The sequence below is a fragment of the Echinops telfairi genome, unplaced genomic scaffold (genome assembly GCF_000313985.2).
Source record: "Echinops telfairi isolate 266 unplaced genomic scaffold, ASM31398v2 ScPeMD7_29;HRSCAF=101, whole genome shotgun sequence".
Lineage (NCBI taxonomy): Eukaryota > Metazoa > Chordata > Mammalia > Afrosoricida > Tenrecidae > Echinops > Echinops telfairi.
Genome location: NW_022103926.1, coordinates 9,942,717 through 9,957,020, shown reverse-complemented (window position 1 = coordinate 9,957,020; position 14,304 = coordinate 9,942,717). Strand labels below are relative to the sequence as shown.

General features: G+C 53.6%; 2 protein-coding genes across 2 annotated transcripts in view; one reads left to right on the top strand and one right to left on the bottom strand.

The window, feature by feature from the left end:
• P2RX6 (purinergic receptor P2X 6) overlaps positions 1-1,433 on the bottom strand; it is an 11,129-nt gene extending 9,696 nt beyond the window's left edge. Inside the window, exons 1-2 of the mRNA XM_004716356.4 lie at positions 1,291-1,433; positions 572-722 (exon numbers count right to left, since the gene is read on the bottom strand). Coding sequence (XP_004716413.1) covers positions 572-722; positions 1,291-1,424 — 285 coding nt within the window. The 5' untranslated portion in view covers positions 1,425-1,433. The remainder of the gene's footprint in view (positions 1-571; positions 723-1,290) is intronic.
• Positions 1,434-2,065: 632 nt separating this feature from the next.
• Positions 2,066-12,552, top strand: LRRC74B (leucine rich repeat containing 74B). Its single transcript, XM_004716357.2, has 6 exons — positions 2,066-2,171; positions 4,985-5,082; positions 5,444-5,576; positions 6,625-6,831; positions 10,380-10,489; positions 12,433-12,552. The coding sequence occupies exons 1-6, from the start codon at positions 2,066-2,068 to the stop codon at positions 12,550-12,552; spliced, it is 774 nt and encodes a 257-aa protein (XP_004716414.2).
• Positions 12,553-14,304: the final 1,752 nt, after the last annotated feature.

Genomic DNA, 14,304 nt, shown 5'->3' with positions numbered 1-14,304 from the left:
CTGAGGAAGGAGGGCCCAGCTGGAGCGGGAGTGAGCCAGAGCCTGCTGGGAGACCCCAGGCTCATCCCTGGCTGGCTCATTGAGACAGGAATGGGTGGAGGCTGTGTGGTAGACAGCTTTGGCACCGCCCTTGCTGGACCAGGAGAGGCCAGCCTCGAGAGAGGGCAGGGATTCCTCCGTGGGCATTGGGTGGATGCGCACCTGGGAAGGTCTGGGGGACCTGGGGCAGTCAGTCCTCGGGGCTACGCTTTGGGGATAGAGGCAGGAGGGCCCACACAATGCCTTGGAGAGGAGTACTGGCCCAAGTCAAGGACTGGAGAGTCAGGAGCCCTGGAGATCGCCGGGGACCTCCACCCAGCAGCACGCGCAAGCTCCCAGCTGTTCTCAGAGATCCCAGGCCCTTCCTGCGGCAGGCTTGGTCCGGGCAAGTCCTGCAGCTCCTTGGCGTTCCTCAAAGCCCACTCCTGGGGAGGCCCCTTCCTGGGCACACCTCCCTCAGACACCCTGCATGCCAGAACGCCCACAGGGAGCAGGGTCCGAGGGAGCCGAGGCAGCAGCCCCGGGCGGTCACCTGTGGAGGCTTCACAAAGTCGGCCGCGTCCCACAGGCGGTTCCCGAGCTCCTTGATTTGTGTCACGGAGACCCCCTTGAGTTTGGTGATGACTGAGACCTGGGGGTCCAGGTCCCGCTCCTGGTAGCCTTTCTTGGCCACGAGGGCCCACCTGGCCAGGAGGAGATGGCCGATGGGGTATGTGCAGGATGCCACCCACCTGCCCAGTGGGCACATCCTCCCCTGTCCCCTACCTAGCTTTCTTGCAGAGCCCTGTCCCAGAGTCCTGGGCCAAGGCTGAGATGCCCCCCTCCCTACAGACACCTCACCTCTGCTAGACCTAGCTCCCTCCCAAAATTAGAAGGGGGGTACTAGCTAGAACTAGCCTTCCCCCCACCCACCCACCTTGCCCTCTCCCTCCTTCCTCTCTCTTCTGTCCTGACCCTCCTGCCCTCACACGTGTTCGAGACTGCCCTGTGGCCCCTCCAGGATGCCTCTGTGGTTAGGATTTGGGCAGGTCCTGTTTTGGCTCCAGAGCCCCACATGGGGCTGGGGCAAGGCTCTTGCAAGAGTAAGCTCAGTTCGTCTATTCCTTCATCCCACCAACCTCTGGACAGAGAGAACCCCCTCCTCTAGCCTGCCCCCACTCTGTCCCTGCCTGCTCCTGCCCAGCCTAGCCCCCCGAAGAGTCCAACCCTCCACCTTCCTGGCGAACAGGCCCAATCGCCCCAACGTCTTACCCCACCACGTAAACCGCGACCCCCAGCTGCAGCAGCCTCTGCAAGACGCCCACCCGCCAGTTCCTGGTCATCACATACTTCTGGGTCTTGTAATCCAGAAGCCCCCAGCCAGCCAAGGCCCCAAGCACACCCATGCTGGTGGCTCCTGCTGCCTGCCGGGATGCGTGAGTCAGCAAGACAGCTGCAGTCACAGTCGTGGGGCATCTAAGCCAGGCCGGGCCAGCAGCTATTAAAGGGACACATCCATCCTCTGTCCTTAACTCACAGCTGCCCAGCCCCCCATCCTCTGCAGAGCCCAGAGCGCCTGAGAGCAAGCCTGTCCCCCGGCGCAGGAGGCCTGGTTCCTGGGCTGGCTTCCTGAGGTTGGGGAAGGGCACCGGGGTTTGCACGCACTGCTGGCAGCAGAAAGAAGTGACCTTGAGCGCGGACACTGGCCTTCTCTGCAGTGGAACACGCCGAGAGCACAGGGGAGAGGATGTTCCTTTAGGAGCAGGGATGATGACTGGCGGGCCATGGAAGGTTCTGGAGGGAGAGCTGGCTCTGGGAAGTAGCCCTCGGGGGCCCAGTCCTGGCGAGCAGGGCTCCGGGCAGAGTGAGCCAGCCAGTGGCTGCGTCTGCAGCCACCAACAATACTGGTTGCCCCGGCGACGCTTCCCGCAGAGCAGGCAGAGGCCCTCGGACACAGGGCCTTATCTGTGGGTGCAGCCCGACCCAGCGCTGGGGGTGGAGGGCAGGGGTCTGGGGAACGAGCTCGGAGGCTGGGGTTCTCTGCGCAATGTCTGCGGAGAACAGAAGTCTGGAGGACGTGGAGGAGAGTCCTAGGCGTCCTACAGGAGTCAGGGATGAAGACATGGATTTGGACTCTGACCTGGAGACAGAAGGTGCCGCTGGGCAGGGTGGGGCCACTCCCAGGGAGGGGAGGGGCACAGGTTGTGCTGACCCCGCAGCAGGGTGCCCTCTCCAACACTCGGAGACACCCCAGGAGCCCACCAGGGAGTGTGATATCAGAATGAGAATAAAATGCAAAAACTCTTAGGATCAGTGCAGATGGGGTGCCCCGGCCTGAAATGAGTGGAGAGCTGGATTGGCCCAGCTGTCTTACTGCCAACGAGTGGATTCTGACTCACAGTGACCCAAGAGGGCAGGGCAGAACTGCCCCTGGGGGGTTCTGCGAGTGTAGCTGTTTCTGGAAGTAGAAAGTCTCATCTTTCTCCCGCCGAGCAGCTGGTGGGTTTCGAACTGCTGACCTTGCGGTTAGTAGACCAACTTGAAACTGCTACGCCACCAGGGCCTCTCAGGAAAAGCTAAATTAATGCGTGTGGCACTACCAATCTACCACCATCGAGTTCATTCCGACTGGAGCGAACCCCATAGGACAGAGTAGAACTGCTCCCTGGGGTTTGAGATACTGTCCATCTGTCCTGAGACTATGCAGCTATGGGTGGGTTTGAACTGCTGGCCGTTCAGTGAGCAGTCCGATGCACAACCCGTTGAACCACTAGATTTCCTACATAGAGACTATTGTTTGTTTGATTTTTAATCATTTTATTGGGGGCTTGTACAATTCTTACCACAATCCATCCATCCATCCATTGTGTTAAGCACATATATACATGTGTTGCCCTCATCATTCTCAAAACATTTGCCTTCTACTTTAGCCCTTAATATTGGCTGCTCATTGACATACCATTTCACATGTATAATTCAATAACTCAACCATATTGAAAAGGCTTGTCTAATCATCACCACCATCAATTTGAGAAAAATTTTTTTGTCTTTTACTCCTTCTTATTAGCCCCCCCTTCCCCCACCCACCACCCCACCCACCCCACCCACCCCCCAAACCTCCCAGGTCCGACCCACAAGAAACCATTAATCCAGTTAATATCTCTTTTGATGTACCTATCCTGGGTTTTCTAGACAGAAAGGCATTAAAAAAAACCCACCAGCAACAATCATAAAGTAAAACAGAAGGAAAATTCGGTTGAAAACAAACCAGAACATATTTAAAATGGTAAAAAACGCCCAATGAGGTCACAGGGAGATCAAATGATAAGGTGTTACATTTTACATCTGCCCTCACCCACTTCCCATCCACTTGTGCTCTGCCTGATAGCAAGGCGGTTCATGTCCCCGGCCTCTGGTCAGAGGGCCTGCTCCGGGAGGGCTGCTGCTGCTGTTAGAACCAGTGAGTGGATTCTGACTCAGAGTGACCCTGCAGAACTTCCCCCACTGGGTTCTCAAGACTGTACATCTTTTCTCTTTCTTTTTTAAAAAAAACTTTTTATGGCGAATTGAGTGATGATTTACAGATCCGATCAATAGGAGTACAGTCAGCAGTCCAATGCACCTCCCTTTTGTCTCCACTCATCACCTGTCCCACTGCCTGCCTGTGTTTCCTGTTTCCATTTGTCCTTCCCCTGCCTTCTAAACTTTGTCCTTGAATAGATGCTGCCATTTTTCTCATCTTAAATGGTTGATTCCTCTTGGGGATTCCGCCTGTCTCTCTCTAACCTGGAGGCCTGGTTTCTTTGACAATTTTGAGTTCTGGTCCACGTTTTTCTCCCTCCCTATCCAAGGCCTTCAAACGCAGTGATTCTCAGCCTTCCTCGTGCCGCGACCCTTTAATACAGGTCCTCATGTGGTGGTGACCCCCCCCCCCACAACCATAAAGTTATTTTCATTGCTACTTCATCACTGTCATTTTGCTATTATGATGACTTGTGCTACCTCTGTGAAAGGGTCATTCGGGTCTTGACCCACAGGTTGAGAACCCCTGTTCTACTGGGATCCTTTTCAGAGCAGTTGGAGGTGGTGGCTGGGCACCATCTAGCCCCTCTGGTCTCAGGGGGAAAGATTAAATCTTTACAGAAACATACAGACACATCTTTCTCCCTGAAAGCAGCCAGTGGGGCTCGAACTGCAGACTTCTCTTGGTGAGCAGTCGAATGCTCCCACAAGGAATGTCTAAGGCTTCTCATTAGTTCCCCAACCCTGCAAAGGTTCACACCTCATCGGGGCTGCTGTCACCTACTGGCTGTGTGTGACCTGGGGACAGAGTCTGCTTTCTCAGAGCCTTGATGCCCTTGGGACAATATGGAGATACTTTCCCTACTGGTGGGTGCCCTGGTGGCATAGTGGCTGATAACCAAAACAATGGCGGTGATCGACCACCAGCCGGGCCTTGGTAGAAAGATGGGGCAGTCTGTTTGAGTAACGACGCGGGGCCTTGGCCATCCACTGGGGCATTTTGACTCTGCCTGACAGAGGCATTGGGAATTGGAATGGACTCAGTAGTAGAGGTCTGGGTGGTTTCGTGTCCCTACTGAGAAGGAGGCCTGGTGGTGCTGCTGTGAGGTGCTCGGCCATTCATGGGAAGGTCAGTGGTTCAAACCCACCAGCCTCTCCACAGATGAAAGAGGAGGCAGTTTGATTCCATGGCTTTGGAGGCCTATGGGGCACATTGAATCTGTCCTGTAAGAGCTCTAGGAAGTGAGACCACTTGGCTGCGCTGGGTTGATGGGTGTTCCCACGGGCACAGGAGAAACCATGTCTAATGGAGGGGACCCAGAAGGGCTGGTGACGAAAGGCAAACGAGGAGCAAGTGGCTGTGGCCCACACATGTCCTCTCCCTCCTGTCTCCTCACAGGCTCCCGTGGGTGTGAACCCCTTGTCGGGGACCCTTTGCACCCAGGATCTCGAAGAGCCCCCCACATCATTCCTACCTCCTGCTTTCGGCATCAAGGGAGTGGCCCAGAGCTGACCCTTCGGCACCGTGGCCTGGGGCCCCAGGTACCCTTGGAGGGACCCTGGAAACTAGGACCTGAGGGGTAGCAACTTGGGAGGGCCCGTTCCCTCTATAAGGGCTTTACTCCTGGGGTAGTTGGTTAGGGTTGACTGGGAGAGAAAAAAAAAAAGGCTTTACTCCATCCATCTCTGTCCCTGTTATTCCTCTACTGGCTCGATCTATCCACCTCCCATATCTGGAGACATATACGAAGGGTGTCACAGTAGAGGGAGGCACCAGGACCCTTCACTGCACTGGGGAGTGAGGGAGGAGGGTGGAGTGGACTTCCCGGTTGGTGGGAGCAGACCAGGCTGAACTTCAAGAGCAGGAGACTAGCCACGCCCAACTGTGTCTCTTCCTTTGCAGGGGGCTCAGGGTCTCAAGTCTGTCTTGGCTTCCAGTCCCCACATCAAGAAGCTGGACCTTCGGGACAATGGTCTGTGTGCAGCGGGAGTCGCAACCCTGGAAGGGGCCCTGCGCAAAGGCAGCTGCATCTGTGGTAGGTGTTGAGCCAGGGACAAGTGGACAGACCTGAGCCCTCTCTCTCCTGATTAGACTGGGGTCTTCCTACTCACGGTCTGAGTATTAAAGGAAGAGGGGCGGTGTCTCATGACAGAGTGTGCCTTGGGGGAGGAATGATAGCGTTAGATCTTCCGGAGGGGGGGGAACCATTGCTGGACTCTGCTCCTCTCTGGCCTCCCCCACCCTACCCACCCCACACTCCTCCCTCCAGCATGACCCTCCCTGTCGCCCTGTCCACAGGTAGGCTTTGCCCCTGAGGAGCAAGAGGGTGGCCTGGGGTCCATCCTCATCTCAGGAGCTTCAGCACTAACAGCACCCCTTCATTCTTGGGGTCCTGCTGAGGACTGACTGAAGTCCACCATGGGAAGTGCGTGTGCCGGGCCCAGCCACCTGGGTGTTGGGACCTGTCTCAGGAGCTGGACACGGGAGCTTTTCGGGGTGGGTTACATCAGAACCAGGTACTAATCTTCAAGCGGCACACTCCGTCCCCTCACAGGGGGTTGTTCAAAGCAGCCCCAGGTCAGTGATTTGTCTCCTCGGACAGAGCAGGGCATGGGCATGCTGGGGTGGGGCAGATGGAGAACTTGTTTGGGACGCAGCCCGGGGGGCAGAGCCAGAGGAGGTCTTAGACTGGGTGGAGGAGGAGAGGGGCCGAGCAAATGACCAGAGTCCTCATGTCACCAAGGAAGCCTGATTAGAAAGCTTCAGTGGCTGCCTCAGCCCTGAGCTGGACGGAGGTGGAAGGCTGGGGCTTCCTCACCCTCTTCCTCCTGACAGAGGCAGGGGGAGCCCTCTTGGTGTGGTGCTTACACATTGGACTGCCAACCTCAAGGTCAGCAGTTCGAAACCCCCAGCTCCTCTGCAAAAGAAAGATGAGGCTTTCTACTCCCATGAAGAGTTACACTCTCAGAAGCCTGCAGGGGTCGTTCTACCCTGGCCTGCAGGGTGCTCTGAGTCGGCATGGGCTCGAGGGCAGTGCGTTTGGGGTTGGGGTTTGACAGAAGCACGGTCCCCCCTCCTCACAGATGTGGATCTGTCCGAGAACCAGCTGGGAGCAGAGGGGGTCCGGGTCCTGTGCTCTGTCCTGGTGGCACACCCAGCCGTGCGGAAGGTGGTGCTGGCGGGGAACAGGCTGGAGGAGCAGGCAGCCCTGCATCTGGCTGAGCTGCTGCTGCTCCAAACCACCTTGCAGTCCCTGGACCTGAGCTACAACGCGCTGAGTGATGAAGCAGGTACCACCACCCCCCAATCCTCGCCCCAGCCCCCGAGCTTCCTCCAGCAAGGGGTGGGCGGGGCAAACATGACCACAGTGAGCTCCCGCACACCCCCACCGCAGAAGGTATCTACACACGCCTGGCCTGGCGTTCTCAGCTCCCCATTTCCTCCCACTCAGGAACTCCTCATTTCTTTTCAAGGAATACTCCCTGCCATCGAGTCGATGCCGGCTCATAGCGACCCTCCAGGCCAGGGTAGAACGACCCCTGCGGGCTTCCGAGAGTGTAACACTTTACAGGAGTAGAAAGTCTCGTCTCTCTCCCTGGGAGGGGTTGGTGGTTTCGAACTGCTGACCTTGTGGTTAGCAGCCCGGAGCGCCACCAGGGCTCCAAGGACTACAGGCAGAACTAAAAGATACTGTAGACTCACTTCTAGGCCCCCTGTTGCTCATGATAAAGCAAATAGCACAATAAAGCCAGTCACGCATATATATATATTTTTAGTTTCCGGTGGCTATAAAGGCTATATTTATACAACATTGAGCCCTGGTGGCACAGTGGTTACCAGACGGGCTGTGATCTGCAAGGTCAGTGGCCCGAAACCACCAGACACTCCTCAGGAGAAAGATGGCTTTCTATCTACTCCCATTAAGAGTTTCAACGTTGGCAACCCACCGGAGCAGTGCTACCCTGTCCTACAGGGTTGCTGGGTCCGAATCGACTCTGGCAGTGAGTCTGTTCTTCCTTCCTTCCTTCCTTCCTTCCTTCCTTCCTTCCTTCCTTCCTTCCTTCCTTCCTTCCTTCCTTTTCTTGGCTTTGTAGTCTGCTCAGGGAGGCCTGGTGGGTGCACACTGCCAGGTCAGTTATGGGAACCCCTCAGGAGAAACATTAGGGTGCTTGCTCCTGTAAAGATGTATAGTCTCAGAAACACACGGCAGGTCGCTGAGTCGGACTTGACGCGACGTCAGTGGACCTGGTTTGATCTGGGTCGTTAATGAAGTGTGTGATAGCATTGTGGAACGTGTTTGAAACGTTCCAAGAATGACCAAGAGACGGTGCTACATCACAGAGTGCGCGCACGCTGTGGGGGAAATGGCACCAGTTGACTTTCTCAACACAGGTGGTCACAAAACCTCAGGGGGTAAAGACACACGCTCTGCTGGTGTGCCTGGTGACCACTGAGCGGCACTGCCAGGGGGTGCTGGGGGTGGAGTCCACCACCGGGACCCTGCAAGACACAGAACAAAGTCCCTGCTCTCGAGGAACCCACATAAACAAGATAACCCTCAGTCATTTGCTCCCTCTCTCATGCCCCAGAACCTTTGCACGGACTATATGCAGACACCTCAGGCTAACTGTCCCCAAATGTCCCAAGCAACTATCAGAATCCCCTGGGAACCTGGGTTGGAGACCAGGCTCTTGAGGGGAGACCCAGGGACGACCGTAGCACCTAACAGGCTGCATAGAAAAGTGGGGTGGGGGGGGAACAACAGAGTGAATGAACTGAGCAACCAGCCAAGCTCTTTAGTCAGAGCTCCCCACGGCAGTGCTGCCTCTCAGCAGACACCCCAGCACACTGGTCCACCGGGCAGATGGGAGCTGCTGTTCTGTCTCCAGGTGCTTCCAGAGTGGGGGTGTCTGGGTAATCTGCTTTTGGGGAAGACGGTGCAATGACAAAAAGAGGCTAGTCAGCAAACAGCCTCCCGGTCTCTGTCCCTTCTGAGCCTTCCCAGTCAGAAGCAGGAGCCAGGAGGCAGTGGGATGGAAGGGACTGGCCACTGTGTTGGAGGGGGCAGTGTCCTTGGCTGGCCAGGGCTGCCCTCAGACTGACCACGCTGTCTCCCTCCGTGGGCATCTGTGAGTGGAGCCAGCCCACGCTGAGGCATGAAGGAGCTTGGACCTGTCTTCTCGCCTGACAGTGAGGATGCTTGCAGGAGTTTCAGAGACCAGGGGTGGGGGCTGCTTGAGGTGTGGAAATGGGAGCATCTTCTCACCTTCCACTGTTCCAGAAATTGGGAGAAGACTCCCTGCCCCAGAGAGGTCTCAGAAAAGAGGAAAATGCCAGAGTCAGCGCACCTGGGAGAACCAGGTCAGTGCTGCGCTGAGTCCCATTCTCAGGGCAGCACAGCGCGCACGCCACCAGGGAGCTCTCCGAGGTGCTGAGCGCCTCAGCCGGCCCAGCACGTGCGGCCCCAGCAGGCCGCAGGCTTCTTCAGGGCCCCTTCCTCTGGGTTCATTCAAACCAGCCTTACTAGGAGGAGCCCTGGGGGCGCCATTAGATCTCTCATCTCAAGGTTGGTGGTTTGAAACCAGCAGTCTCTCCGTTGGAGGCAGAGGAAGGCGTGTGCTTCTGTAAGACTGACACTCTCAGAAATCTTACGAAGAAGTTTTACTCTGCTTTACGGGATTGCCCTGAGTAGGACTTGACCCCTCGGTGGTGGGATTTGTGTTTGGTTTTTCCTGACTAGACCTGCTCCAGGTACTGGGAGCCTGCAGAGGGGACAGGCAGGATGGACTCTCAAGTAGGCAGGCAGCCTAAGGGGGCTCAGTTCAATGTCAGGTTCTTCCAGGTTCGCTGTCACTCTCATGAGAACAGATTAGAACAGCGGTTCTCAACCTGTGGGTTGCAACCCCTTTGGGGGTAGAACGACCCCTCCACAGGAGTCGCCCGATTCCTAACAGTAGCACAATCACAATGATGAAGTAGCAGTGAAAATAATTGTATGGTTGGGGGGATCAACACAACATGAGGAACTGTATTCAGGGGTCGCAGCATTAGGGAGGTTGAGAACCACTGGGCTAGAAGGAGAAGAAGCTAGTAGCTAAGTGAAGAAGTTCCAAATGGAGGAGAGCCCTGTGGCAGCCCGGTGCTTGAGGGAAGTGGGAACAGGTCAGACAGACCAGGTTTCGACCCACCCCACCCAACTCCTTCTCTTTCTCCATCGCTGCTAAGTGACCATTTCCGTCATTTCCACTTCTTACCTACGGTGTGTAGCCGTGCAGGGAACATTGGAGTATTAGACTGGGTTGACTGGAGATGCAAACCCAGTGACGCTCATCTATGTACAAGAAAGGGCTTTCTATCCACAAGTAATTATATATCAAGAAGGCATTCCAGCCCAGTCCAACTCAAGTCCGTAAGTTGGATGTTAGTCTGTATAGCCTTCTTTGGACTCACAGAGCCACACGGCAGTGACCTAGAATGATAAACCAGAAACGCAGGATTTCAAAGTTGGTGGAAACGTGGCAGGGAGCTGGCGACTCTCAGTGTTGGGCAGCTCAAATGGGACCAGCCCTCAAGACAGGCAGAGTTCCAGCAAGCAAGAAGGCAGAGTAGCAGCGAGCTATGCACAGTCCCTCACTCTTACACAAAAGGCTATGAATTCAAGACGGTCTCATCAGGCTGCCACTTGATTGACAGGTTTGACCCCACCCCTCGCCAGCAGTGTCCAGCTGACATAATCTCTACCTACCACACGGGTGTCTAGGTTTCTGCCTATATTTCTAGGACTCCTTTTCTGACTGAACGAACCGAGTGAAAAAGCTCTCTTTTGGTATTTCCAAAGGGAAGACTCTTGGACCAGCCCTGGCGGAAAACACAGGACTCACAGAGCTGAACATGAGCTGGAATTGCCTTCGAGGCCCAGGAGCGGTGGTCTTTGCCAAGGGACTGGAGGTACGAAGTGCTCCACTCAAGCAGCCCCTCATCCTGTACACTGTGAGGCAGGATCTCCCTGGCGCCCACTCTCTGTCTTTGTAGTTATTCATAACTGATACTTGGGTCTTTTAGGCGGATTTTAAAATATGTTTCTGTCGATGACCTCATTTTCCAGTCAGCGATTTCCTCTCCTGTCACAGCACTGCATGTCACATTCTTCCCTAGACATGACAGACAGTCAATTGGCCAGAGACATGTATGATCTCTAGAGACATGTTCTGATGCTTCCTGGAGATAGCCCTGCTTTGTCACCACAGAGAAAATGCCGCTGGTGGGTGGCTATCCAAAAGAGCAATGTATCTTCTCAGAGCTGAAGAGGTGAGCTGTCAGAATTCAGGGTGGGGCTCTCAAGGGAGACCCCCCTTTGTGTTTCAGTTTTCTGTCAACTCCAAACCAAAGTCTATTGGCACAGAGCCCATTCCAATTCGCGGAGACCCAATAGGACAGGGTAGCAACGCTCCCTTGAGTTTTCAAGGCTGTTGATCTTGAAGGGACTCGATTGTTTTCTTATTCTTCCTCGGTAGATTTGAACACTTGATCTTTTGGAAAGCAGTCCCATGTTAAATACACTGTGCTACCTGAGTTCCCTATCTTAGCTTCCGGTGGTCCATAGCCTTGGGTTTGTCAATGTAGCTACTGTGTGTGTGTGTCTGTCTGTTTGTCTTCCCATAGTCTCTCCTCACCCCACCCCAGTCTAGTCTACTCTTTTGTTAATAACTCAGAAGTGATTAGGGTCAGGATCCACCCTACTCTGGTTACATTGACATAACAGGGGAAGCCCTTATTTCCAAACAGGATAATAACCACGGGTCAAGGAGTTACCCTAAACCCTTGGGTCCTAGAACATACTCTTAAACATCTCATTGGCACCACTGGATGTTGAAGGTTTTAGGTCTCCAGAATGAGCGGTTGAAGCTCCTCTTTGGGTGGCACCAGGTGCCTGAAATGGCCAGAGGCCAGTTCCCTTTTGGGGTCCACCTCCTGAAGGGATTGGCCTGGAGTTGGCTACCAACCACTCCTGCCTCTCTCTCATCACAGTCCACTGGGAAGATTTGGTCTCTGCCCTCAAGCGGTTCCCCACTGGGGTTGGTACCTGATTATTGCTGCATCCTGGCCAACCCCTGGCTCCAGAAGACCTCTCCTGAACCCTGCGCTGTTCAGTACACACACTCTGACCTCTTGTTGGTTCTGCCAGTCATCATCATTACCATAGCGAGTGTCAGTCTGGGTTCACTAGAGAAGCAAATTCACAGAGACACTCAGATGTGTATAAGAAAGAGTTTTGTATACAAGAGCAATTGAATAGTGAGAAAACATCCCAGCCCAGTCCAGATAAGTCCCTAAGTTTGATATTAGCCCATATGTTTGATACCAATCTATAAATTGCTCTTCAGACTCACGAAACACATGCAATGACACCAAAGGCAGGAAGATCACAGGCCCGTGGGTGGAGAGTTTTGTGGCTCCAGTGACAGTGGAAGCATCTCAGTGCTGGCAGGGGTCTCCACGTGGCTCCTTCTGCTCCCGGGCTCTCCAGATGTTCCATGTGTCTTGTCCACTGGAGTGAGAGTGTGTCCCGCTTCCAGCGAGCTATTTATCTCTTTAGTGCCTCCAACTGAGGTCATCAAGCTGCGACCTGATTGACAGGTTGAACTCCACCCCATCACTCTTAAGTCTCAAATTGACAACAGATGATGTAACTACCACAGCTAGTCAGGGAAATATTAACGGGAGTTGATTGCCTCATCTTTCTGTTGAGGCTGTTGGGGTCAAACCACACAGCACTTTCCCAATAACCTCTGCCCTTTTCCTCTTGGGCTTCTGAGGTCCCAAGATGATGACCTCCTGGAGCTCTCCACTCTCCATTGGGGCACCAGTGACCTTGCTCTTTTGTGTTGTAGGCAAACATCTTCCTGAAAGTTCTGGATGTCTCATACAATGGCTTTGGGGACCCTGGAGCCTCAGCAGTGGGTGAGGCCCTCAAAGTCAACAACGTGCTGGAGGAACTCAATATGAGGTGAGGGGCACAGGGCCCCATAGGGTCACAGCCTCCAGGTCCACAGACATCCTGGGGCTCAGCCATCTGGTCAGCACTTTGATTTCTGACTGAACCAACCAGTTTATGAAGCACGGACCTTGGTTACCTGGTGAGGCTATAACAGAAACACCACAAGCCTGTGGCCTTAGTGAACAGAATTGATTGTCTGATTGTTCTGGTGGGTTAGAGTCCAAATCAGGATCTTAGCCATGTCTAGTCTTTCCATATAGGTTGTCCTGGTCCTTCGTTGATTGATCTATGCTCCACGTGTGGGTATTTTTGTGTCAATTCTCTTCTTTTCCTAATTCCGAAGCGATCAGATTTAGAACCCACTCTATTCAGGTATGACCTGTTGTTGTCAGGTGATGCTGAGTCGATTCTGACTCATGGAAAGTCCGTGGACAACAAAGAAGACACCACCTGGCTCTGTGCCAGTCTCACAATCACTGTTAGGTTTGAGCCCATTGTTGCAGCCGCTGTATCAATCCATCTTGTTGAGGCTCTTCCTTGCTGACCCTTGACTTTGCCCCATCCAGGGACGGGGGCTCTCCAGATAACATGTCCAAAGGACATGAGATAAAGGTCTCGACAGCCATGCCTTCTAGGAACATTCGGGATATATCAGCCCAAGACAGATTGGTTCATTCTCTTCTGCAGTCCATGAGATAGTCAATAGTGTTTGCCAACACCGTAATTCAAAGGCGTTGATACCAAGGGCTCAAGTAGAAAGAAAACGTTTTGAGAATGGTGAGGGCAACAAATGTACCAATGTGCTTGACACACTGGATGGATGTGTGGATTGTGATGAGTTGTACAAGCCCCCAATAAAATGATTTTTAAAAAGAAACCAAAAGAGACCTTCACAAGTGGAAAAATATCCCATGCTCATGGGTCAGTAGACTCAGCTTTACAATATTGTAAAGATGTCAATCCTACCTAAGGCACTATATAGGTTCAAGGCAATCTGATACAAATAAAAGCATCATTTTTTCCAATAAATGGGAAAACAACAACAACAACAAAGACATCGCTGCTTCTTCAGTCTTCCTTATGCATTACCCAGCTTTCATACGCACCTAGCTTGGTGTGGTAGTGATATCATCATGGGTCAATTTGAGGATTAAGAGTGTAGGGGTGGAGTTTGGCCTGTCAATCAGATCGTAGCCAATGAGGCCTCTGTGTGGCATGGCCTTTTCCTGAGAATTCTGGGAAATCCTGTATTTCTTCCTTGGAGAGGGAGACACTTCTCTCTCTGTGGGACTCCCTGGGAGACATTGCAGCTGACAAGACACATGGAACTACGCTAGTGCCCTGAGCTGGAGAAGCCACATGGACCTGTCCTGATGCAACCAGACCTCTGAAGGTGGAGAAGCCATGTAGAGACCCCTGCCGGTGCTGAAATGCTTACAACACCACTGGATCCAAAGACTTTGTACCCAACTGGCCTGTGATCGTCCTGCATTCGGCATCCTTGCATGTGTTTCGTGAGTCTGCAGAGGACTTTATAGATTGGTATCAGACATATGGGCTTGGGCTGGACTGGGTTGGGATGCTTTCTTTCTTTTTTTTCTAATCATTTTATTAGGGGCTCATACAACTCTTATCACCATACATACATACATCAATTGTGTAAAGTGCATTTGTCCATTCATTGCCCTCATCATTCTCAAAACATTTTCTCTCCACTTAAGCCCCCGGCATTAGGTCTTCATTTTTCCCCTCCCTCCCTGCTCCC

Bases quoted from the DNA above. Each gene is read 5' to 3' on its own strand.
- LRRC74B (XM_004716357.2), top strand. From the start codon at position 2,066: ATGTCTGCGGAGAACAGAAGTCTGGAGGACGTGGAGGAGAGTCCTAGG. The intron at 2,172-4,984 runs GTGCCGCTGGGC...CTTTGCACCCAG, and splicing joins CTCTGACCTGGAGACAGAAG to GATCTCGAAGAGCCCCCCAC. The intron at 6,832-10,379 runs GTACCACCACCC...GTATTTCCAAAG, and splicing joins CGCGCTGAGTGATGAAGCAG to GGAAGACTCTTGGACCAGCC.